The sequence below is a fragment of the Aspergillus luchuensis genome, chromosome 7 (genome assembly GCF_016861625.1).
Source record: "Aspergillus luchuensis IFO 4308 DNA, chromosome 7, nearly complete sequence".
In the NCBI taxonomy this organism is placed as follows: domain Eukaryota; kingdom Fungi; phylum Ascomycota; class Eurotiomycetes; order Eurotiales; family Aspergillaceae; genus Aspergillus; species Aspergillus luchuensis.
In genome coordinates this window covers 1910747-1933984 of record NC_054855.1, presented here as the reverse complement: position 1 = coordinate 1933984, position 23238 = coordinate 1910747, and the positions used below count along the sequence as shown (strand labels likewise).

Below are 23238 nucleotides of genomic sequence, written 5' to 3'. Positions count from 1 at the left end.
GGAGAATGGGTGGTAACTGTATAATTCTGGAATATGCTATCGTAATCTGTGCTTCTTCGAATGCTGGTAGTTGCATAACTTTGTACTGCAGTAATTACAAGTTGAATTACTTGCTTTGTAGGTGCGCACGTGCTGATAAGATATATCCCCGGCTCTCCGCTGCTGCGCTGCTCTTCCCAACTGGCATGTCCCTGGGTGCATCACGGCCTCGAAGATCATCATACCCCAACTGTAATCCTGATTTTTATGCCATCATATTTACAATAATGTTCCCTTGATCGTATTTCCCGTGTATTCATTCCTAACCCCTCACTAAGCCACTGGCCACCCGTCTCCGTCACGCACCCAATCAGGCCAGATCGTCGCATTCAGGAACACCGCGGCCGGCGGCCTTGACCCCGACCCATCTCAATTGATACCCCGTCCCCTTTCTACAATCGACCATGCCTCGTCGAAACCAGGCTGCACATATTCTGCTAGCGCTGGCGTGTGCCAGCTCTACAGCTTGGGCTAGCAAGAAGGCCTTCAACATCAATGATGACCTATTAGCTTACCCTCAAGTATGCATCGCATCTCACTTGTGCACCCCTCACAGCCCAAATCTAACCGACTTCTACGTCTAGTTTGAGGTACATTTCCCCGATGACTACGTCCTCGATTCCCACGCCAGAGAGCTTCTACGAGAGCGCAGTGATAGCTCTTCGACCTTCGCCGATAATCAAGAGAAGTCCGCCCAAGTGTACCTAGGCCGCAATACTCATGACAACAACCACGCAACCCCCCGCGATGGCGACGACGGATTCAGCTATGAGGAAATGCTTCTGGGAGAACAGCGGTTCCTCTGCCAGATCCCCCGCGTCGATGTTGACGACCGGACCAATGCCACCGGACATCCTCACGAAGCGGACGAGCAGAAGGAGCTGGCGCGCGCGATGGATCGGGGCCTGGAGCTCCTGCGCGAGATGGAGGGCAAATGCATGTATTATATATCCGGATGGTGGTCCTACTCTTTCTGCTACAAGAACCAGATTAAGCAGTTCCACGCCCTCCCTTCGGGAAGTGGCGTTCCCAACTACCCGCCTATGGAGGACCATACAACACACTCCTTCATTCTGGGCAAATTCCCTCAGGGAGAGGGCGACGAAGATGAGGTAGAAGGGGCTTCAGACCAGAAGAAAGCTGTCACAGACGTGGCAGAGCTCCAGACGAAGGGCGGCTCCAGGTACTTGGTGCAACGATTGGATGGCGGCACGAAATGTGACCTGACAGGTCGGGACCGGAAGATCGAGGTCCAGTTTCATTGTCACCCTCAGTCGACAGACCGCATTGGTTGGATCAAGGAGCTGACCACATGCTCCTATCTCATGGTCATCTACACCCCGCGTCTATGTAACGACGTTGCCTTCCTGCCGCCCCAGCAGGACGAAGTACATGGAATAGAGTGTCGCGAGATCCTAGAGCCGGAGCAAGTATCGGACTGGGAAGCGCTCCGGGAGTATCAGTTGGCGCAACGACTAGTAGAATCCGCCGTGCTGGAGGAGTTCCCGGTCGTCGGAGATATCCAGGTCGGTGCTCAGAAGCTGGTGGGATCGGAAGGCAAGGAGATCGAGAAAGGACGCGTCGCGTGGGCTGGAGAAGAGATCATTGAGGTTGTGGCCAAGCGCGAAAACGGAGAAGTGCAACAATTGTCGCGCGAGGATCTGAAAAAGCACGATCTGGACCCAGAGAAGCTCGAAACGTTGAAGAAGCGCTTGGAAGAGTGGGCCAAGGGCAAGGACTGGACGCTGGAGGTCATCTCAGTCAATGGAGAACGTCAACTGCGCGGCCTCGTTGATGATGACGAGGAGGAAGACAACGGAGAGGGCTCCCAGGAAGAGATGGTCTCGGATGCTCCTTCCAAGGAGACGACTGAAGCAGAGACGGCAGGGCAGGAGCCACAACCGCAGCACCAGGAAGAACAGCAGCCATTGGAGACCGACGAAGCTGAGGAGGTAAGCAAGAAGCGGGTGAAGGATGAGTTGTAGCTATTGTGAGGGCTTTGCTTTTGGTCGATCGGGGTGCCCTTGTGCAACTTTCCTCTTTGCGTCTACCATGTGTTTTCTTCTTCTAGCGTGCGTTCGTAGCTACGGCTGATTATATCCCATTGCATAGATTACGATTATCCCGGTTGCCGTGTACTGGGACTATTGACCTGCCATTAATTAAATTCAATAAGTATGAAGTACATAGTAGTCTCAATTCCGGCCCATGGCGAGCACAAGAGCCAATAATGGATGGAGGCTTCCGGGGGGGAGGGGAGACCATGCGTGCCCAAAGAGGCTGGGCTGACCGATAAGGGGGGGAAGGCGGGCATTCCAGGCTTGTCCGAAGCATTATTGCCGTTCCCATTCAATTGTCAAAGGGATCAGGAGAGAAAGAGATAAAAATTTTTGTTAGGAATAATAGTAAGAGAATAAAATCACACCGAGTTACGGAGTAGAGAAAGAATTACTACATTTATTCTTGTATAAAGACTTTGTCAGGTGCAGATATGATCGATCGAACACCTGCTTGCTGGCTATTAATAAACTAAGTAAAGTAATAAATCCAAGAAAACGTGGGTGCAGAAAACGTGACCGCCCGGCCCCCTCAGCCATCCGCGACTCTCTCTTTTCGGGCTGTTGCTCTTCCTTCTGCTGCTGCTTCATCGCCGGTCCAGTTCGGTCCCTTTTTCCCTTCACCCTCTCTCTTTCCCTCCGCTTTCTTCTATTGCCCGTTTCTATTCCACTTCTCTTTTAATACTTTACCTTTTAAGGGCTACTGCATACCTTCCCGGTTTCTTCCCTCCGGCGAACAAGCCTGATATTGAATTCCCGTTTAGACTGCCTTTGAATCCACTACTACTACTACTACTTACTATCTACGTACTGCTTGGGTGCTTGCCAAGGCTGCCTCCCTCCACTTGGACCACTTACGTACCTGCCCACTACTAACTAAACTAGTGAGAGCAGAGAGATACTTACTCGACTCGGTACGTTTGTTGCACGGGTCTCCTGTCTATCACTCACTCTTCCTTCCTCCGCCCAATCTACCGATCTTCCTCGTCTGTACATACTACTATTTACCACCCTAACTTCCCACCCCTCCATTCCCTCCCGCCTTTTATCCACCCGGTTCGTCCGGCTCATCCTCTCCTGATTCCAGGCCCACAGCCTCGCTCGTCCACGCTGCCCTCCGCAGCCGCGGCACACAACCCCCGGACCCTTCTCCATCGCCGTTTGGCTACCTAACGGCTTCCCACCATGGGTTTCCTCGGTGTCTACACGGCCATCTACGACTACCTCCCCCAAGCGGAGGGGGAATTAGAGCTACGCGAAGGCGATCTGCTGTACATCCTCGAGAAAGGCGAAGAGGAGGATTGGTGGAAGGCTAAGAAGAAGGCCGAGCGTGAGGATGACGACGAACCCGAGGGTCTCGTCCCAAACAACTACGTCGAGGAGGTAAGGATTTTTAAAGGCCCCCCAAACATCTTTTGACGTAGAGTCGGACTATATCTTCAAGCTTGCATGCGTCATCGTCCGGTGTATGGTCGCCGCGGCCGGCCCCTCACGCTCAGGGGTACCGGCAACGCTGCAACTCTTGTCTTCAGATTTGAGACCGCTTGTGCTAACGCAATTTCTGTCGGACACGTAGGCTCAACCAGTACACTCGGCCAAAGCGCTCTACGATTATACACGCCAGACGGACGAGGAGGTCTCCTTCTCCGAAGATGCAGACTTGATCGTGTATGATACCTCCGACCCGGACTGGACCTTGGTCGGTGTCAACTCCGATTACGGCTTCGCCCCCGCGAACTACATCGAAATCCTTGAAGATGCAGGCGCGCACCATGCCCCTGCACCAGCCATCCCGTCTCCTCCCCCCGCCGAATCTGAACCCGAACCGGCGCCACCCGCCCTCCCGCAGCGACCGACGGTGACGGAGGAAGAAGTCAACGGGACCAGCGCAGCTCCTCCAATTGATGCCGTGCAGAATCCTGCCGCCGCGGCCATCGCAGATATCATCCACAAGCAGCATGCCGCTGCGACAGAACCGGAACCACCCAGAGCCGTTCCCCCGCCCCCTCAGCCAGCACGGCCAGCGTACGATGAGCCCGAGGAGGAGCCCTACCGGAACGAGCCCTCGCCACCTCCGCCTGCGTTACCACGGCGTCCTCCGTCCGAGCAGATCTCGTCGCCAGTCTCGCTGGATTCTCCTCCAGAGCCCGCTCGGCCTCCTCGTTCTCAGGTTTCTTCGGTGCGCGACAGCGACCGCGGCGGCCATGTGCAGGAATCGCCCCCATACAGCAGAGTCGGCCAACCGACCCCTCGTTCCCCTTCCGGCTACCATATCTACAGCATCAATGAGATGGTGGAAGTAATGGGCAAGCGCAAGAAGATGCCCACAACCTTGGGTATCAATGTCGCAACCGGAACCATCTTTATTTCGCCCGAGGAGGGTGGTGATGTGCAGGAATGGACCGCAGACAAGCTCACCCATTATTCGATTGAAGGAAAGCACGTCTTTGTGGATCTGGTCCGGCCCAGTAAGAGCATCGATTTCCACGCGGGCGCCAAGGACACTGCTCGGGAAATTGTCTCAGCCCTGGGTGAAATTTCCGGCGCCTATCGCGCAGAGGGTCTGAAGGAGGTCATCGCCGCTGGTACCAGTGGAGGACAGAAGAAGGGCCAGATTCTCTACGACTTCATGGCTCAAGGAGACGATGAGGTGACGGTGGCCGCGGGCGACGACGTCATCGTCCTGGATGACGGCAAGTCCGAAGAATGGTGGCAGGTGCGGCGTGTGAAGAACGGAAAGGAGGGTGTCGTCCCAAGTAGCTACATTGAGATTACCGGAACGGTCGGGACTCCGGTGATTAGTTCCGAACCGGGCCTTTCCACTGTAGAGAAGAATCGCATGGAGGAAGCGCGCCTAGCCAAGGAAGCTTTGCGCAAGTCGCGGACCGATTCGGTTGACGGTCAGGTATGTTCCTCTCCCGAAAGCCCGGGTGTCAATTGCTAGAGGTGATGCTGACTATTTGACGCCAGAAACGCGATAGCAAGAGCAGCCACAAGCCGAGTAAGTCATCACGTTCGCTCTCAAGTGCTGAGTCTGTTGCTAATGGAAGCAGAACCGGATCCGGCCAAAACAAGGCAATGGACTGATCGCACCAAAACGTTCACTGTCGAGGCGCAATTCATTGGCCTGCAGGATGGCAAGATTCATCTGCACAAAATGAACGGTGTCAAAATCGCGGTTCCCATCCCGAAGATGTCCGTCGAGGATCTCGAGTATGTAGAGAAGATGACAGGCGTGTCTCTCGACGAGGACAAGCCGTTGTCGGACATCAGACGCCGTTCTCAACGTGTCGAGCCTGAAAAGGCCCGGTCCCCCTCTGAGGGCAAACGTGCTTCAGCTACCGCCGGAGCTTCTTTCCAGCAATCCGACTATGACTGGTTTGACTTCTTCCTCAAGGCCGGCGTTGGCCCGCACCAATGCGAGCGGTATGCCCAAAATTTCGTCAAGGACTCCATGGACGAGGCCGTGCTTCCGGACATCACCCCAGAGGTGCTGCGCACGCTCGGTCTGAAGGAAGGCGATATTTTGCGAGTGATGCGCTACCTGGACAACATGTTTGGCCGCACCGGAGCCAAGTCGAAGCTACGTAACGTAAGCTTTGGCGGCGAAGAAGTCATCGGGAATGGCGAAGAGGGTGCCGCCGGCATCTTCTCTGGCCCTGGAGGTGTCCTTCGCAACAACACTCGTAAAGGCCGGCCCACTCCCACCTCGCCAGCCGGCGATGTGGTCGACCCTAAGGCCTTTGAGCAGAAGGATGCTTCGCAGCCTGCAGAGCGCAGTGCGACACCCCCCACCACTGCTGCATCTTCCGAACCCCCGGTTCAGAAGGGCTTCGACGACGATGCCTGGGAGGTGAAGCAGCCCAAGCAGCCTGCTACTCCCGCCGCCGCTCCAGCTCCCTCGACGCCAGCTACTCCCTCAAGCCCCCCTCCGGCTGCGTCCTCTCCCGCCACGACACAACCACCGGCTCAGCAACCACTCGCAGGCGCGATGGCTGACCTGTCTTTGCTTCAAGCTCCTCTTCAGCCTACGCCTGCGGCTCCTGCCCCGCAATCTCCGCCGGCGCCCTTGCCAGCTCTCCAGCCACAGCCGACCATTCAACCCCAGCACACTGCGGTGCCCGCAACGCAAGTGCAACCACAGCCGACAGGAGCCACGCCGGGCTTCTTCTCCCAGTTGGCACAAGCCGCGCAACAGCCTGCTCCGGGTGCCCAAGGGTTCAGTCCTCAAGCAACGGGCTTCCAGCAAGCTTCAAGACAACGCCCCCAGCCGCCTCAGAACATGGGACAGAGCTCTTTGCTTCCTCCGCCACCCCAGCGACCCCTCTCCGCGCCCCAGAACTTCCCTCAGCAGCCAAACTCGTTCGGTCCGCCTCCTTTGCAACCCCAACTGACTGGTATTCCTCAGTCGGGACCGCAGATTGCTCCGCCGGGACAAAGTCTGGCCGAACTGAACCAACAGCGGTTCCAGCCCACTCTCCAGCCCCAGCCTACTGGTTTCATTCCTCAGGCTCAATTCCAGAATGGACTGGCACCGCAGCCCACCGGTTTCCAGCCGCAGTCCCAGTTCGGAATCCAGCAACAGCAAGCTGGGTACCCGGGTCTGGTGCCACAGCCTACAGGCTTCGGGGGCTTCCAGCCGCAACCCCAGCAGCCGATGCAAACCGGCATCAACTCCGTTCTGCCTCCGCCTCTGCAGCCCCAACCCACGGGTATGAATGGTATTGGCAGCATGCCTTACAGCGCACCTCCTGTGCCGCCAATCCCACAACAACCTACGGCTGCACCATTGCAGCCACAGCAGACCGGTCCCGCCCCTGCTGTCCGGTTTGGTGTGAAGAACGAGCCTCCCAAGAAGCTCGCTCCTCAGCCGACCGGTCTCCGGGCCAATCTCGCACAAGCCAGTAAGTTCATCTACTTTTTTTACTTTTTCGGGTTGGGATCAAGCTAACGGAACTCACCAGCGCCTACCAATCCGTTTGGATTCTAATTCAAACCTGTATATATCAGTCTGTGACTTGGCGACACACGATTTTCCTTTACTATACATGGTCGCTTGCTATTTCTTGCTGGCGGGAATGGCATGCACATCATACATAAATGATGCCGCGGTTTGCTTTCATTACTGCCACTTCTGACGCTGTAATGCGTATATCAGAGCTCCCTCTCTCTCTACCTTAGTCATGGCCGGACGCAATGGACCCACGCAGCGAGTTCTGAAGCAATGTCTCGAGTCTTGTTTACATGACGCAGCTTCAGCGATCTAGAATTTCTTTCTGATGTTCTCTTCTCTCTCTTACCTCGACGCTGCTTCCATCCCATCAATACGTAATATTGGGAAGACAGAAACTCACCCCCATTCTTCTGCTTCCTGGTTTCTTTTGTATCCTATATTACCTCACGGTCTTCTTGCCGTGAGAGTACACATCCGCCCCCCAAACTTCTTTCCTATCAACTCGATCCTCATGCTCATGCTGCACGCTTCTTTTGCGTTCGGCCGGAGGTGTTGCATTCGTTTCTTCTCACCTTCTCATTCCGATTAATTCCTGAACATGACTATCTCTCTTGTCCCCGTTATACGTTCCGTTTTTCCTTTTACCCTTTTTGCTTTCTGCTCGATCCCGATGTGCATCTTCTTTTTTGCTTTGCAATCTTTGCATTACATGTACGGTACATATAGCTCGTGATTCAGCAGATAAAATAGGGATTATTAGTACTACTAGTGTACGATTCAGTTGCTTGGTATTGCTTGGTATTGCTTGATATTTGCTTTACTTGGATGGCGTATCACGGATACATATAATAGGTATACACGGATTACTATGATAGTAACAATATATTATCAGGGTGATGGCTCATAGAATGTGTCGATCACCTGATAAACAGAAATTGACCTTCCCAAGAGTGTGTGTAAGTGAATGAAGGATTATTGTTAGTAATTATACATTCCTCCTAAATTAGTAAATAAACAATCTGTAAATAGTAGTAGGAAAGAATGATTCACTGAGCAAGTGTCCCAATCAAGAGTGGTAGGTAGCTGATGACAATGCATTGAGCACTGTCAATAAAGACTAGTTGATTTGAATAAGTCCAAGGGTTACTTACAGTACTTAGTAAATCACTTTCAAACAATCAATAAAGGTCATCATCCATCTGTATTCACATAATAGTTAGTATCTACCGACTATAACATATTATATACTTAGAGTGAACCGAGAAGGGTGTGAATGTGGGTGCTATGGGGAAAAACAATGTTACTACTAATAATAATAATAACTGAATATAAATATAACATATATCATTACTGGTGGAATTATAGGTTTCAGGGGTTGTTGAGTACTACTTAGTAGTGCCTGCCCATCTTGGCGCAGTTGGTATGTTGTATGTAGTCTGGTAAATTTAACTGACAGTTAGAGTGACGGTTGGAGATGGGGTATATGGATAGTATTTTGGCAGTGGCAGTGTGCCCTGGTTGTATTGATCACTAGTATTTAGTCATCGGGATGTATTGAGTGAGGGATAAATTCAGTCGGGGATTGTAGTATGTCATATGTTTGTAGGTTTGTATGTACACGAGAAATGAAGTATATATGTGTTGTATGTATGTATGGATGGTGAAGTGGTATTGATGGAAAGTTCCAGTTTGCTTCATATATACATTGCCAAGAGATTCACGACTCCAACGCCATTCCACGCCACGCCAATTCAGACACGTTTAGTTGAGATCAGATAATATAATTGGAGGAAGGATGGAGGTTCTGGAAGAGGTCGAGAGTCATGAGGAGTCGTGTCGTGATCGGGTTGGATTGAGTTCAGATTTCCGGAGTAGAGATAATGTGACAAGTAGGACATATCTGCACTCAATTTCCAGCTGCATTGTGAGCTAGAAGATGCTTCAAGCATCTCCCCAAATCCCAAATACGGGAAGGTCTTCGGCCATATAGAGCAGGCCATTGTCCGGGAGAATCACATCCGAGAGTGGCGTTTGCGCCCCTGGAGCATCCGGAGGCATTCCACCGGCAGGGATGGTACCGCCTGGGGAACAGCCGATGGGAATTCCGGTTGTGGTGAGCGTGGAAATTGCGGTGTCGTATGGTAGCGTGTCGGCGCCTTGTGCGCCATAGAGCGTATCCCAGATGTCACTGTCGGTTGGGCCAGTGGCGGTAGTGGTGCTTGTAGTTAAGTCGGGCGGCTGAGAAGCAGAAGCTCCGGTGAGTTTGTCGGGGGATAAAGGAGATGGTACAGCGGGGGGTTCTCCGCGATGACTGCTCGGGGTATTTGTTTCGGCAATGGGGGTTTCTTTGGCGGGCCCGACTTGGCCGAAGAGCTGGTCAACTTGTCGGCTGCGGCGCTCCATCCAATGGCGGTTCCGTCGACGAACATACTCCGCCACTGCGCCTCGGAGATACTTGATGATCTGGAAGAAGCGACATGCGTGTGGGTCGTGGGGTACGAAGAGGCCCAGAAATTTCTCCGCCTTGTCCATGCCTTCCTCAAGCGGGAGCAAATTGTCGTAGTCGGCAAAGAAAGCGGCTCCCAACACCACGGCCGAGTTGAAGACGGAATTGATAAGGAATGGGAGTCTGCGCGGCAGGGTATTGTAGCGAGAAAGATCATCTACGATGTTGAGTCCGCGCAAGGCAGAGTAAACACATGCGTCGGCAAACAAGGCAATGCGGGAGTTGCTGGCCCTGCTGTCGGAGGATCCTGTTGTCTCAGTCCTATTCCGCACATATTGGGACACTCGGAAGATGAGGAACGGCCGAGTAAGGAGAATAATCGACCAGTAGTAGGAACCAAAGATGTGCGCAGCGGACAAGGTGCCTTCCAGCGTCTTGGAATCCAGCCGCTCAGTCTGCATCTGCAGAAACACCGGAAGATTGCGCACCCAAGCTCGATGTTGATTCGATATGGTTTCTGCGACGTTAATCGAGACGACTTGTCGCATATAGACTTCGGTCAGGATACGTTCGAAGATCCGGCACAGTGAGATCACCGTCATGGACAACTGCTCGTCCGGGTGAAGGCGCTGTTGCTCCCCTGGCGAAATCCCTTCTTCACGCAGATCATAGTCAAAGTCTAGTGTCGCAGGAGGACGTCCTAAGGAGGCACAAAGGTACAGATCCATCATACGAAGACTCTTCCACACCCGTTCTCGAGCCCGCCGTTCCCGGGTGCAGAAAAGCGCATTCGCGTCTTTCCGGTGAATTCCAACCGCATACGCGGCACGAAGCGCGATTCCCAAATTCATGAAAGCTCCGTTGCGTCGACAGGCTCCCAGCATGTACATCGAGATCAAAACATAGGACTGGATTGTATATATACTCGGGGTCTCCGTGAAAGCAGAAAACGCTAACTGACGGCCGCTGACGAAGTACTGCTCAGCCAGAGATTGATTGATATCAGACACCTGCGCGCCAATCGCAAGCACGAGATAAAATATCGAGCTGACAGTATCCTCATCACCAGTCGGATTCTCGACCCAATTTGCAAGCCGGGGGTGAAACTCGTTGAGGTCGAACAGATCCAACAGCGGGCTTGTAGCAAGCACAAACTGGCGCGCAAGCCTCTGAGCTTCTTCATTGCTTGGTGGCGATATCAACGGTCCTGTTTGTGTTGTAGAGCCACTCTGGAACGCCTCCAGCATCGAATGTCGCGAGTTGTCCTCCGTGAACTCGCATCTGCCGATCGAAGTCGATACGATCCTCCGCACACTCTGTAGGAAAGACAAGCTGGCGGAGTCGCCAACGTACATGAATTTGCCTTGTCCATCACGCAGTAACCTAGCCACCTTGGGCACAGGCGCTGTTCCATCCTTGTCATCCGTAGCCTGTTGTTCCATATTGGCACTCCGGTCTTCGAGCGAGTTCAAGAGTCGGTCCATGGCGGTCTGACGCTGTGGGGTCGGGACTAACCGTTCGCTGAGAAGCATGGTGTCCTTGGAGCTGCTGCTATTCGGTTTGAGCAGTCTCGCCGGTTTGTCGGAGAAGTGACACTCGGATTCTTTGCGCCGTTGGATGCAGATCGTGCATGGCTGTTCTCCGTTGCATTTTTGTTTCCTCCGCTTGCAACTATCGCAGGCGCGTCTGCAGCGGAGTCGGCCCCCAGGGGGTGGATTAGCTTTAGGCATGATGGTGCATGAAACTGATATAGCGTCTGATGATTCGGGCCCGTAAATCCGCTCGAGCCACAATCGCAAAGTGATGTACCTGACGAGGAGAAGAGGTGCAGACCGCCTGCAGGGGCAAACCGCGGGGTCGGTCTGGCCGGTGATGAGGGGGGGAGGGGGTTTGTGTCAAGACCCAGGCTGACTAGCCGAGTGTTGGATTGAACATCTCTCTAGCACACGGGAGAGAGCCAGAACGGCAAAGATATGCCCACAGGCAGATGGCGAGTCAAGCAGGGAAGGATGGCCAGAACGGAAGGATGATGGGATGCTTGGCCGCTTTCCCCGGATTGAGTCGGGGCCGCCTATTGGGGGGTCGGCGCTGACTAAGAATAATGGATCATCATCGGGCAACTTGCTTCGACTTCAAACCATCGATGGCATTATTGGCGACTAGTGGCTATTTACGGCCTTGATAACTACTTTCGTACATTTCCTCCGATGCCCGGCATGACCCGCACGGCTCACATCACTCCCTCTACGGCCGAGTTGGTCCCTTTACTCTGGCCGGAACGACACAATCTTGCCCCAGGTATCGGCCGTGCCCCAGATTCCATGGCGCAAGCATGACAACTGCACAATCTGGCTATGATCCACAAACAGATTCACATCAATACCAAACTCCCGGATATACCAGTTGTACACCTTGGGATCTGCCGCCTCGAACATGACGCGCTCTGGGGGAAGTTCCTTCATGATCTTGGACACCACATCAGTCCGCCACGACTGCACGTTCTCGGTGATCCCTTCCGATTCAATCATCAGGCGCTCGACACCTGCGTCAAGGAACTTGCGCCCCATGTTCACCAGCTTGGCCGGGTCGGAAGTGCCAATCGCCTCCAAGCCAGACGCCGGAGTGTCACCACCAGCACCAAACTGGATTCCTAATTCAGGCTTCGCCTTTAGCTTGTACGAGTGAACCTTGTCAACAAGTCGGAGCCAGTCGTCTTCAGGGAAGGACAGGAAGCCGGACGAGAGCTCAACCACGTCGAATCTGCCGAGAGGAATTAGTTGGATGAGCTGATTCTCAAGCAAGCATGGGCATAGAAATAACCGTACCCCAAGTCCTTGCACTTGCGAAGATATTTGTCAAAGACGGCATTCGCGTCAGGGTGAGTAAGTAGATGTTCAGCCCATCCGCCCTATGCAGAAGTCACTATTAGCAAGCCTATACCGGCGAACTCTTCCGAGCAAGAGCCTTACGGTCGAGACATAGACATTGTAGTCATGAGCAAGGTCAATCAGTTCCCTCAAGGGTTTCTCCGGAAAGAGAGAGAATGATCCTAGAAGGCTGTTTAGTATTTGTCTCTTGTCCCACCAGTCTAGCGGTAGTTTTTACCTCCTGCAAACTTTAAGCCGTCGACATGTGTTCCCATCCTGTTGAACATTGATCAGAACCCAGTCCTGTGGCAGAAGTGGTGGGTATTGCTCACGTCTCAAGCACGTCCGCCAAGTATCTTTTACCCATCACCTACGATTACGGATCAGCTCTCTGCTTTAGCGCGAGCACTCTCGCCAGGCTGTGCGTTGACATCGCATACAGTATAGTATGGGCCTCTAATTTCAGTGACACCCTTCGTCCGTGGCTTCGGGGGTCGGGGGTTTGACCGTGCAAATCCAAATCCATTTTTCTTGTCTTGAAGCAATGTGACCTCTTTCTGACTAGGAGGGGTGGAAGAAAGCGCTCGCGAAGCTCCCGTCAATACGGCAACTTTGGGAATCTGAGGTGACGCATGCTGGAGGATGCTCCTCGACGGGGCTGGGGCCACGCGGGATAGAGTGGAAAACATTATGTAGACTGATATTATGCTCTGGATAAGGGTGTATCAAGGAGAGTAATTAAGACACTATGTATGATTTTCCATTAAGGCTGACACTGGTTGTGCAAGCACATCAGAAGCTTCGGTTCCTTATAGTATGTGTTCATCTCTGTTCACCTGAATCCGGTCATGTCAGGAGTCACAAAAGACTGACGTAAAGGATAGCTCATCACTGAGACGTGGAGGAGACAGTGACAATCATTGGTCCCTACCGGCTGACAGTTAGGAGAATGCATTGAACGATAAGCAATAAGAACCCGTGATTCTCTTCCATTGCGGAACCGTTGTGTACCCCTGAGCAGTATTATGTGCTCACTGGCCAAAATTCATTGGTACTTCTGGGATGAATGGGGAATAGCGATGAAGTCAGGATGGCAAAGGCACGCGTACATGACGTCATTTGATATATCCGGTAAGTATGTATATTGAGTAGTTATCAATCCAGTTAGTGGGTTATTAGGGCTTAATGGATCAGGTCGAATGAAGCAAAAATATCTGGTTGCTGATATTTATCGACATAGAAATCCCTAGTAGGCATTTGGTAAGAGGAGCACACATGCAAGTACGTCGGTGCTTTGGTCGGTATGGATTCAACGATCTTCCCGCGCCGAGGTAGAATGATTAGTATTCGGGTCAAGCTTCGTAGCACCTAGGCACCGATTCAGCAACAACGATTGAGGGTCCATGGATACAAGATCCTCCCAGTAGAGTTTCTCCAGGGCCCGCATATGAAGGGAAAGTATTGGCGACGGAGCTTCGGAGACAAGCGGGTTTTGGGTCGGCACTTGGCACGGAGCGGAAGTCTTCCGGTCGCCGACGAGGATGATTGATAACGATAATAATAATATTCAGTCCCCCTATAGTAAATCGCATGATTTTTACCTCAACAATTGGTTGGTCAATTAATGAAACTTTGGTTGGGCCAACAAAAAGGCTACCGTCACACAGCCTCAAAAGACCTAACGCATGTATACTGCATGTAGGTTACTTATCTGTCTGCCTACAAGCACTCCAGAAGACCGTCTCATTGGAGCACGTGGACAATGTTAGATGTTTAAATAGAAAACAAAAAGTGATTGCCTACAATATTCTGCACTCTTTGTGAAGTATACGGGCGATCGCACCAGCCGTCTCGCAGGACTCAGTGTGGGATCACTAAGAATAGTGACAATCTCGGTGCACGGAACGTGGTAACCCCGCTTCAACTCACAGGGTGGATTGATGATCAGGAAGGCAAACCGTCGAACTAAGTGGATGAGACGAGAACAGACTAGGACCTCGGAAACGGATGTTTGTCGACCGCTGCGGAGCCCTCGGAAGCTATACGAAGTCCCTTGTTGTTAGGCGTTACTCCATAGTATTAAGGATAAAGTGATTTATGCGGGGTTTTATGCATCTGGACTTCTCCTGCCTTGGAAATCATCCCGTGGTCGAGACGGGAAGGGTTGCAAATCATGCGCCAGCTCTGTAGTTAAGCTAACACTAAGATCGGGAACCTGCCGTGATGCTTTTTGTACGGCTGAGTTGGTTTTTAATAGTAGGGATACGGGAGTGGCTTCGGAATCTTGGGGTTTCTAGGAGAGATACGAACGCTGATCGGATAATTGAGGCGCTCGATAAACATACAGGGGAAAACTGTCACGATGTCATCGCACGTCCTGGAGGCGTTTCGGGTTTCCACCTGACAAGGGTCATGAAGAGTTGAAGAGAGCAAGGACAATTGACCGTGGAACCAAGGGGAGAACAGGGGGGTTCCCACAAAGAAAGCAGGACCAGAAACGAAGTAATCAATATCTAGTCTAGATTCCGCTCACTGGGATCGCCAAGCAAGAAAGTGGACTGGCTGAGAACAAGGCTGGAAGCCTCGACCCTGTAGGGCCAGTATTTACATCGTATCGTATTCGCGATCGAGTACGAGTAAAGGCTCTACTAGGCTTCGTCGGGAGGGGAGTACATGCATATATTCAACGTAACCTGAGCACTTCACAGAGAGGCAACATAGACTGAATGAATTGATACTTCAGCATTTTCATCTCCTTCGTCGTCCATTTATCGGCAAACTTTCTCGTGCCGTCTTTTGTGCAGCGTGCTTTCCTGCCCATCCTGGCCAACATTCCGCTGACTCATGTGACGTCTTTCCGTAAGCTTACTAGCTTGCGAGCATGATGTAGGTAGGTAATTACCAAACTGGGAAGTGGATGCGGCTGACATAGGGTTTCCAGCCAATGGAAATAGCTCCAGCTGGTCTGACTTGGAACATAATCGTGGTAACAATACTAGTCGTGACGAGGATTGTCTGGTCGCGACGGCAAAATCCCTGCAGTGGATGAGAGACGGACTGATCGAATCTGGTAATTATCCTTACCATTGAACCGTGAAATAACTTACTCCGTATTAGCAGGTCGCTTTTTTTGCTGTCACCGCCAGTACAGAGTAAGGCCCAGCAAGTGGGAGCAAGGACCCATGTTCGTGGATCTTCCTCGACCTTTTTGACAAACCTTAATGGGCCTAATTGGGTGACACCGACAAAGCAATTTTCTTTGTGACTTCACCCATACCTTCCCCCCAATAAGTTACTAATAGGCATTCTAATGAGGGTGAAATTAGCATCCAGGTCCAAAATAGGAGGTCAGATTTAATTGGTATGATTACTGGAACGCGGATGTTTGACCCTTTCTGCCGTCCCTTTTCAGAGTTTCAATCTCCTTCCCCCCTCCCCCAAACGGATGGCTTTGTTTTATTCGGCATCCGGAAGCTCCGACGATGGCGTTCTCTCTGAGCCAAGTAGTGCTGGTGGTTCCTTGGTTTGCTGGCCCCGATCTCCAGCATGTGTTAATTATCACGACATGGAAATGCGATGCTAACGGGGCCTAATTTGGCCAAACACAACCAAGTCAGACACCGAAGAACCGGTGAAACCCACTTTGGAGAGCCATGTCATCCAATCCAGTGAGGAGCGATCCCTTATTTTTTTTATTTTTATTTTCATTTTTTTGCTGCCCACTCAGGGTCGGTGGTTCGGACTGGTTACATGCCTGCTGCTTTTTTGGTACTTGACTAGTATTTCTCCAGCCAAGCAGGTCAGGCTGGGCTGAGACCCTCTCTCCCTCTCCCTCTCCCTCTCTTCCTGTAGTACCTACCTAGTACCTACGTACTACTTACTTACTTTACCTATCCTAACTAAATCAAAACTAATCAACTAATGATTATCTACTAATACCCACACCCCCCCAAAAAGACGCAAGCAAGTTCCTACTAGTACCATCTGCCACTAGGTTGCACTGCGTAAGGTACATAAGTGCCGCCCCCCACTGCTGCCCATCTCAGAGAGCAATACTTACACGCTACTGCTACTAATTCAAGCTATTAGGCGGGAATAATTCAGCCCGCCCTTCCTTCTTACCGGTTTGTTGTTGTCTGGTTGGCCTTGCTAACCTGACGATGCTCTCGGTGTTCTTCAAGCCTTGTCTCTCTGTGCTTCACTCTTTATAGCTTGCCCCGCAGCATTCCAGCTTGGAATCTTGGAGCTGCTTGGTCTTTTGTACTTCATTAGTCTTAATCCTCACCCTTGATTTTCTTTCCCTTTCCATACAGTCGACTATTCCCACCTCCTCCCCCGGTATAGCGCATCTATTTTCCCACCCCGAGGAGGTCACACCATCATGGGAGTTGGAGCGTTCCTGGAGCCTCTGACGGTCATCGTCCTTCTCTTTGGAGGTACCTGGATCAACCGAACAACAGGATCGTTCCCTGCACGCAGAACCCGCCGCAGATCCAGCATCCCTTCACGTGGCAGCTCTCCTGATGCGACAGAGTCCGGACTGTCCACACCAACCGCAAAGGACGGCCTGCTGTCTCGTCGCTTGTCCTCATCTTCATCGGCACTCCTACAAGATGGCCAGAGTCGGTGGCGCAAGAGGCAACTGGGGATCTTTTCGTCGACCTTGGAGGTCACCTCTCCAAACACCATCGTCTTCCAAGATCGCCTGCTTAGTCGCCTCCTACGCAAGTTCCCTTTCTTAGTCGAATGCTGGTACTGGGCGTTAGTGTACTGGGTATGATACTCGAACCCTTGTGTTCCCTACACTTGCTTTACTCGAGTCCACAGCAACTACTTGCTTTCCAGGTTCTATGTGGCAATCGCTAATGTTCATGCCATAGACTTACCAACTAGGTCGAGCTTTTACTGCCGTTACGCTGCAAGAAGGCACCGTCGACGTGGCGAGGAAACATGCGCTACAGCTGATACAGGTTGAAGAGGCGCTGGGACTGTTCTTGGAGGTTCCTATCCAACGGTTCTTCCTCCGGCACACCAGACTCATGATGTGGACAAACTGGATCTACTCCTTTATTCATATCCCGGGAACCATTGCCTTCCTCGTCTGGCTCTACTACTACACGACCACTAGAAACCGATACGATGAGTCGCAGCCTGGCAAGCCTCGTGGATTCATGAGTGGCTCGCCCGCAGGCCCGCGCCTCTATCAAGCTCGCCGTCGAACACTTGCCGTGTGCAATCTGCTTGCGTTCGTGGTGTTTACTTTGTGGCCCTGCATGCCACCTCGACTGTTGAGCGACAAGGACGCGCAGGGTCCTGATGCAGCTCGGGGTCGTAGCTATGGATTTGTGGATACGGTGCATGGCGTCAACGGTGCAGGCAGCGTTTGGACCGAAAACCGCTTCTGCAACCAGTACGGTGAGTATTTATTCCGGGAACCACTTGGGCGAGGAGACCGCTGACCAAAACACGCACAGCCGCCATGCCCTCCTTGCATTTCGGCTACTCTCTGATGATTGGTCTCACGATCATGACCATACCGCTGCCGCCACATCATCGTCGGCGCTCGCGCATCGCGATTGGCCCTGTCGCGCTGCAGGTTCCGTCATGGCGCCGACTCGTCTGCCTGGCCATGGGCTTTGCTTATCCATTTGTCATCCTGGCCGCCATTGTCGCGACTGCCAACCATTTCATTCTGGACGCCGTGGCCGGTGCCACGGTGTGTGCTCTTGGGTGGAAATTCAACGGCATCCTGTTGAACCTGCTTCCCCTGGAAGACTACTTCCTCTGGGCTCTTCGTATCCACAAGCCGGTGCCGACCGCGCTGGAAGAATTCGAAGGGGCTGATGGGTGGACTGATGATGAGGGATTGCCTGAACATACTTCCCTTCCTTGGTGAGCGAGTTTGCGCTGCCTCGAGAGTAGCTTGTCTTCCTACATATATACCGTGGACTTGCATGATACCCTTCTGGAAATGGCTTCTCACCTCGTTTTTATGAACCTGTCATGACTCTTGATCTGTATTAATTACATTGATGGTACCGCCGGTCGGTCGTTGGGGCCGTACTATTCTTACTGTCCGTGCCTACTCTCCCTCGATCATCCATATGCTCCGAACTTCCCCTACTGTGTATATGGCGACCTGCTTTTGATCAAAGACAATGCATTTAATTTTTTATCTCTACTCAACATGATGAATGGTTTTGGGATGACTTTAGTTCTTGTGTAAGTCAAACATCGTGCACAAATTGGGATGATGATTGCTATATAGTAGTAGAACTAGAGACGAATTCAAGCAGGAAAGCAGGTGGGGGTGAATGGGGATGAATGAACGTCAGAACAGAATAACACGAAGATACCCTCCAGGTGGCTGGTGAGAAAAGGGAAAAGATGGGATCATTTAAAATTCTGCTTGTAGCACACGACGAGAAGGATTTGCAAGGTATTGATTGTCAGTGTTACTTGCGTGGGACTGACTCGACAAGTGCCGGACGGGGTGTTGTAGATGGGGAACACTCTACTAGGCTCATTGTCCCGCCCTTTAACGCACGGAGTCGATGGAACGAGCAAGTCTCTCGGAATAAGCCTGTAAAATCCAATGCGGAAGTGGGGGGATTAAGGTCAGTTGAGTGTTGTACTGGGGGATATAGATTTAGGATGGCTGGTGGTTTGGCAGCCAGCGAGGGAACTCTTTCTCCTGGCGTCAACCATCCGTCTTTCCCTTTTGTTGCCTTGTTCCCCCCGACCAAACAACTACAGACGCATTCTCACCATCACCCCTACTTCCTCCTCCCCCGTCGACTCTACCCTCTCCAAGATCCAGAGTCGATTCCGGGTGAGATTTGACTCCGGTATACTTGCTTGTTCACCTAGCTTCAACTCCTCGTCCGAATCTTGCAGATCCTTGCGACCGCGGGGTTTCTGGTGTTCCTCAACATCCTCAAACTAGAGTGATCGGATTCGGCGGTGCGCGACTGGATTGTTAGCTTCAGGTGAGTCGGCGATTTGGATGTCCTATGCAAAATAAGATACTAAAGCCCTGAACAGGTTGTGTCTCAACACCAAGTACTTGTGTGCACTCTATTTTGAGTCCTATCCATCTCTTGAATTGGCCCGTGATATTCGCTGTCTCGGTGATCCAAGCAGACGAGCAGACTGCGGTTCATCCGTGGGTGTTCATCACTACGATTCTACTGTCGCCGATTTCCGAATAGCCCCTTGGCTTTTTCTTTCCTGCTATTGAAAGCTCCGTGTCGTTGTTGTGCAGCAGCAGCGACTTCGCGTTTCCGGCTGCTGGAGGATCGTCAATCGCCGGGGAGTTTTCGCGTCACGGCCCATTAGCAGCATCACCATCATCCATTCAGCCATTCATCACCACAGGCGTCCCTGTATCGCCGTGTTTTTGAAGTGAACTGGATCGGATTCACCCATCGATTCTACGTTTGGGAGAAACGCCACGATTCTCAGCAACGACCCCCCTATTGGAAGCTCTGTCTTACAGTTGCCACAAGCGCTCCGAGACACGACACAGCGGTCTGCCGTGATAGGATCCCCCTCCTGCCCAATTGCTAATACAAGGGTTATTGGGGGCAGCTCCAGAAAGCCAGTGTTACTTGTCAAGACCAGTTGTGGTGGTGGTTGACATTGATCAACTTGTCTCTTGTCGTTGAAGCGTTTGCGTCATTTACGGACTGGGCGCAGCGCCGCTTTGCTTTCCCACCCCAAGAAGTGCAACGCGTTGTCGACTTCCCGCCTCCCGGCGTCGCGACCTTCTCCACCACCACCTCTCGCTCGCTCGCTCTCAACTCTCACTCACTCACTCCTCTCCTCCTCCTTCCACCACATTACCCTTCCCCTCGAACCTTCCACCCCACCCAAACCTTCTTCTCATCAGAAGGCTTCGTCTATCCTCTTCTCCTTCGCATCCTCCTTCCATTCCCCCCTCCTGATTAATTTCCGACTCCCGGTTGCGCATCATGGCCGAGGATACCCCTGCTGCCTCGGCGCCCGCCCCCGACGCCGGTGAGTCGTCCGTCGAACGCGCTCCCGCTGATGCCCAGCCTGCTGCTGCTGAGTCTGCGCAAGAGCCTTCCAAGGAGAAGGAAGAGCAGCAGACCAATGGTCCTGAGGACAAGCCATCTGGTAAGCTACCCCAGCACCACGCCCTCTCCTCTCGTCGCGGTCTTGCCTAGTGGCGCTCGCTAATATCACCCGCCCCATGCTTAATAGCGACCGAAACTGCCACTGAAGAGGAGAAGAAAGAGCCCGCCTCAGCAGAGGTTGAGGAATCGAGCGCACCCGCCGAGTCTGCCGACGCGAAGAAGTCCGATGAGAGTGCGGCCGCGCCTGCAGAGCCCGAAGCCGCACCAGCATCGGAGGCCAACGGAACACCCGCATCCGCTAAGAAGTCTGGCGCCGCGAAGCGGAAATCGACTGGCACCGTGCCCGAGCACAAGTCTAAGCTGAGCAGAAAGAAGTCCCAGATCCGTACCACACATTTGAACGCAAAGCCCGGCGAGTACTACCTGGCGCGTCTCAGGAGTTTTCCCCCATGGCCTTCCATCATCTGCGACGAGGAAATGCTCCCGCAGACTCTATTGAACACGCGTCCCGTGACGGCTCAGCGCCCCGACGGAACCTACAGGGAGGACTACGCCGATGGCGGCAAACGCGCTCACGAGCGGACCTTCCCCGTTATGTTCTTTGAGACGAACGAATTGTGAGTAACACTACATTGAGCTTGGATGAAGCTTGCGACATCGAGTTGGCTAACGAAGACCATAGCGCGTGGATCCCCAACACCGATCTGACCCCTATCGATGCTGCTGGCTGCAAGGAGGTGTCGGAGAAGGGCAAGTCGAAAACTCTCTTGGCTGCGTATGCTGTGGGTGCCGAGGGCCATGACCTTCAGCACTTCAAGGACCTGCTGGCAGATCACCAGCGTGCCCTGGAGCAGGAGATCGAAGAAAGGGAGGCTCAGGCAGCTGCCAAGGCCGCCGCCAAGGCAGAGCGCGAGGCCAAGAAGAACAAGCGCAAGAGCATGGACGTGGTCGATGACGAAGATGTCGACATGGACGATGCTGATGAGGAGACGAAGAAGCCCAAGAGCACCAAGAAGCGCAAGAAGGACAACGACTCTGAGGCCCAGAGCGAGGAGAAGGTAGGAGAGAGCTGTCGTGCTGAATTCGGGTGACTGTCGAGCTGACTTATTCCCGTCTAGCCTGCGAAGACTCCCAAGACCACCACGAAATTGAAGTTGACTACCCCCAAGACTCCGGCCAGTGAATCTGGAAAGAAGGCTCCTGCTTCCAAGGGCAAGCAGACCGCAAGCAGCAAGAAGGCCGCTAAGGCTGCTGCTAGTGATGATGGGGAGGAGTCTCGCGCGGAATCCAAGGAGCCCGAGAAGAAGTTGACTCAGGAAGAAGCCAAGGACAAGAAGGAGAAAGAGAGTATGTGTGGGACCAACCTGGTGGCCTAGGAACGTGTTATGCTAATGATGACTAGTTCTCTTTATCCGTCACAAGCTTCAGAAGGGATTCATTTCTCGCGACCAGCCACCCAAGGAGGAAGAAATGACTCAAATGTCCAACTTCTTCGGCAAACTTGAGAAGCATGCGGACCTTGAAGTGTCCATTATCCGTGCCACGAAGATCAACAAGGTCTTGAAGATGATCGTCAAGCTCAGCTCCATCCCTCGCGACGAGGAATTCCAGTTCCGGGCCCGTGCGATGAGCATTCTGTCCAAGTGGAAGAACTTGCTGGATGCGGATGCCACCGGACCCTCAGATGACAAGGAGAAGGGAGACAAGCCCAAGGCCAACGGTGTCCACAAGGAGAGCAGCGTTGAGACGCCGGCTAAGGGCGATACCGAGAACGAGAAGGAGGATGATACCAAGGAGAGCAAGGCTGACACTGCGGAGCCGCAGGATGAGCCGATGCCCGATGCCGATGCGGCAGAGAAGCCACAGGCCCCTGAGCCGGCTACGGAGGAGACTGAGAAGGAAGCTCCCAAGACCGAAGAGGCTACGACGGAGAAGGCAGTGGAGGAGAAGTCCAGTGAAGAGAAGCCAACCGAGGGCAAGGCGACGGAGGAAAAGGCCGATGCTGAAAAGACAGAGGAGAAGGCTGATAATGAGAAGACGGAAGAGAAGCCGGTGGAGACGGCAGCATAAAAGTGATGCTGATGGAAATTGTTTGCCGTTGTTACCACCCACATTGATTGTGGCGTTTTGTTTACTTGCCTTAGTTTATGGGCCTCTCTGTGCTGTGACTCCTCTCTGCGTTGTCTTGTTTGTTTTAATTTTTTTTACTATCCAATCCAACCAAATCCCCCTTTTTCTTCTTTCTCTTCTTCCTCTTGGAATCAAATTCACGAAGCTGGAAAAGTCAAAACACATGCATGCAAGCGTCGTTGAAAACACCCTTATCTGTGATCATGGGAAAGCTTTCACCATCATCTCTTTTGCCACTACGGGGTACCATCTGTACATCCATCATCCATGTCCATCTTCTCAATTGATAATTGATAGTGGAGTGGATAAAGAGATGCATATTCCCCCTCTCCGGACCTCAAAATGATCAACACACAACACCCAGTATGCCCGATTCCACGAGTAGGGATTGATTGATTGATTGATTGATTAACAAGCAAGAAGAAAAGAAGACTCTTACTTACTCTTTCTCCCTTCATTTTACCTCTATCCCACCCACTCACCCACCCACCTAAACCTTCCCGCCCTGCTCTGTCTGCTTTATTTCAATCCTGGAAAAAAAAGGAGGATATATCATCGATGCTTAATTACCGGGTTCTACTGCTGCTGCTGCTGTTATTATTTGCTTTGTTTGTTTTTTCTCAGCTTGCGGGAAAGGATGAATCGA

At 52.4% G+C, this 23238-nt stretch overlaps 6 protein-coding genes across 6 annotated transcripts; 4 read left to right on the top strand and 2 right to left on the bottom strand.

Annotated features, from left to right (window-relative positions):
* Window positions 1–443: 443 nt before the first annotated feature.
* Window positions 444–2024, top strand: YOS9 (PRKCSH domain-containing protein; the record flags this gene model as incomplete). The annotated part of the gene is made up of 2 exons (XM_041683276.1): window positions 444–560; window positions 624–2024. The coding sequence occupies 2 exons, from the start codon at window positions 444–446 to the stop codon at window positions 2022–2024; spliced, it is 1518 nt and encodes a 505-aa protein (XP_041547553.1).
* A 1257-nt stretch (window positions 2025–3281) lies between these two features.
* Window positions 3282–7086, top strand: SLA1 (cytoskeletal protein-binding protein SLA1; the record flags this gene model as incomplete). The annotated part of the gene is made up of 5 exons (XM_041683275.1): window positions 3282–3479; window positions 3673–5001; window positions 5067–5097; window positions 5150–7000; window positions 7061–7086. The coding sequence occupies 5 exons, from the start codon at window positions 3282–3284 to the stop codon at window positions 7084–7086; spliced, it is 3435 nt and encodes a 1144-aa protein (XP_041547552.1).
* A 1905-nt stretch (window positions 7087–8991) lies between these two features.
* On the bottom strand, window positions 8992–11226 carry AKAW2_70667S (putative C6 transcription factor; the record flags this gene model as incomplete). Its single annotated transcript, XM_041683274.1, has 1 exon — window positions 8992–11226. The coding sequence occupies one exon, from the start codon at window positions 11224–11226 to the stop codon at window positions 8992–8994; it is 2235 nt and encodes a 744-aa protein (XP_041547551.1).
* A 534-nt stretch (window positions 11227–11760) lies between these two features.
* AKAW2_70666S (phosphosulfolactate synthase) lies at window positions 11761–13052 on the bottom strand (the record flags this gene model as incomplete). The annotated part of the gene is made up of 6 exons (XM_041683273.1): window positions 11761–12256; window positions 12322–12404; window positions 12466–12545; window positions 12602–12639; window positions 12696–12733; window positions 12804–13052. The coding sequence occupies 6 exons, from the start codon at window positions 13050–13052 to the stop codon at window positions 11761–11763; spliced, it is 984 nt and encodes a 327-aa protein (XP_041547550.1).
* Window positions 13053–16744: 3692 nt separating this feature from the next.
* Window positions 16745–18259, top strand: AKAW2_70665A (phosphatase PAP2 family protein; the record flags this gene model as incomplete). Its single annotated transcript, XM_041683272.1, has 3 exons — window positions 16745–17137; window positions 17244–17778; window positions 17838–18259. 3 exons carry the CDS (start codon window positions 16745–16747, stop codon window positions 18257–18259), a joined length of 1350 nt encoding a protein of 449 aa, XP_041547549.1.
* Window positions 18260–20336: 2077 nt separating this feature from the next.
* Window positions 20337–22532, top strand: AKAW2_70664A (PWWP domain protein; the record flags this gene model as incomplete). Its single annotated transcript, XM_041683271.1, has 5 exons — window positions 20337–20502; window positions 20590–21079; window positions 21145–21520; window positions 21581–21809; window positions 21865–22532. The coding sequence occupies 5 exons, from the start codon at window positions 20337–20339 to the stop codon at window positions 22530–22532; spliced, it is 1929 nt and encodes a 642-aa protein (XP_041547548.1).
* Window positions 22533–23238: the final 706 nt, after the last annotated feature.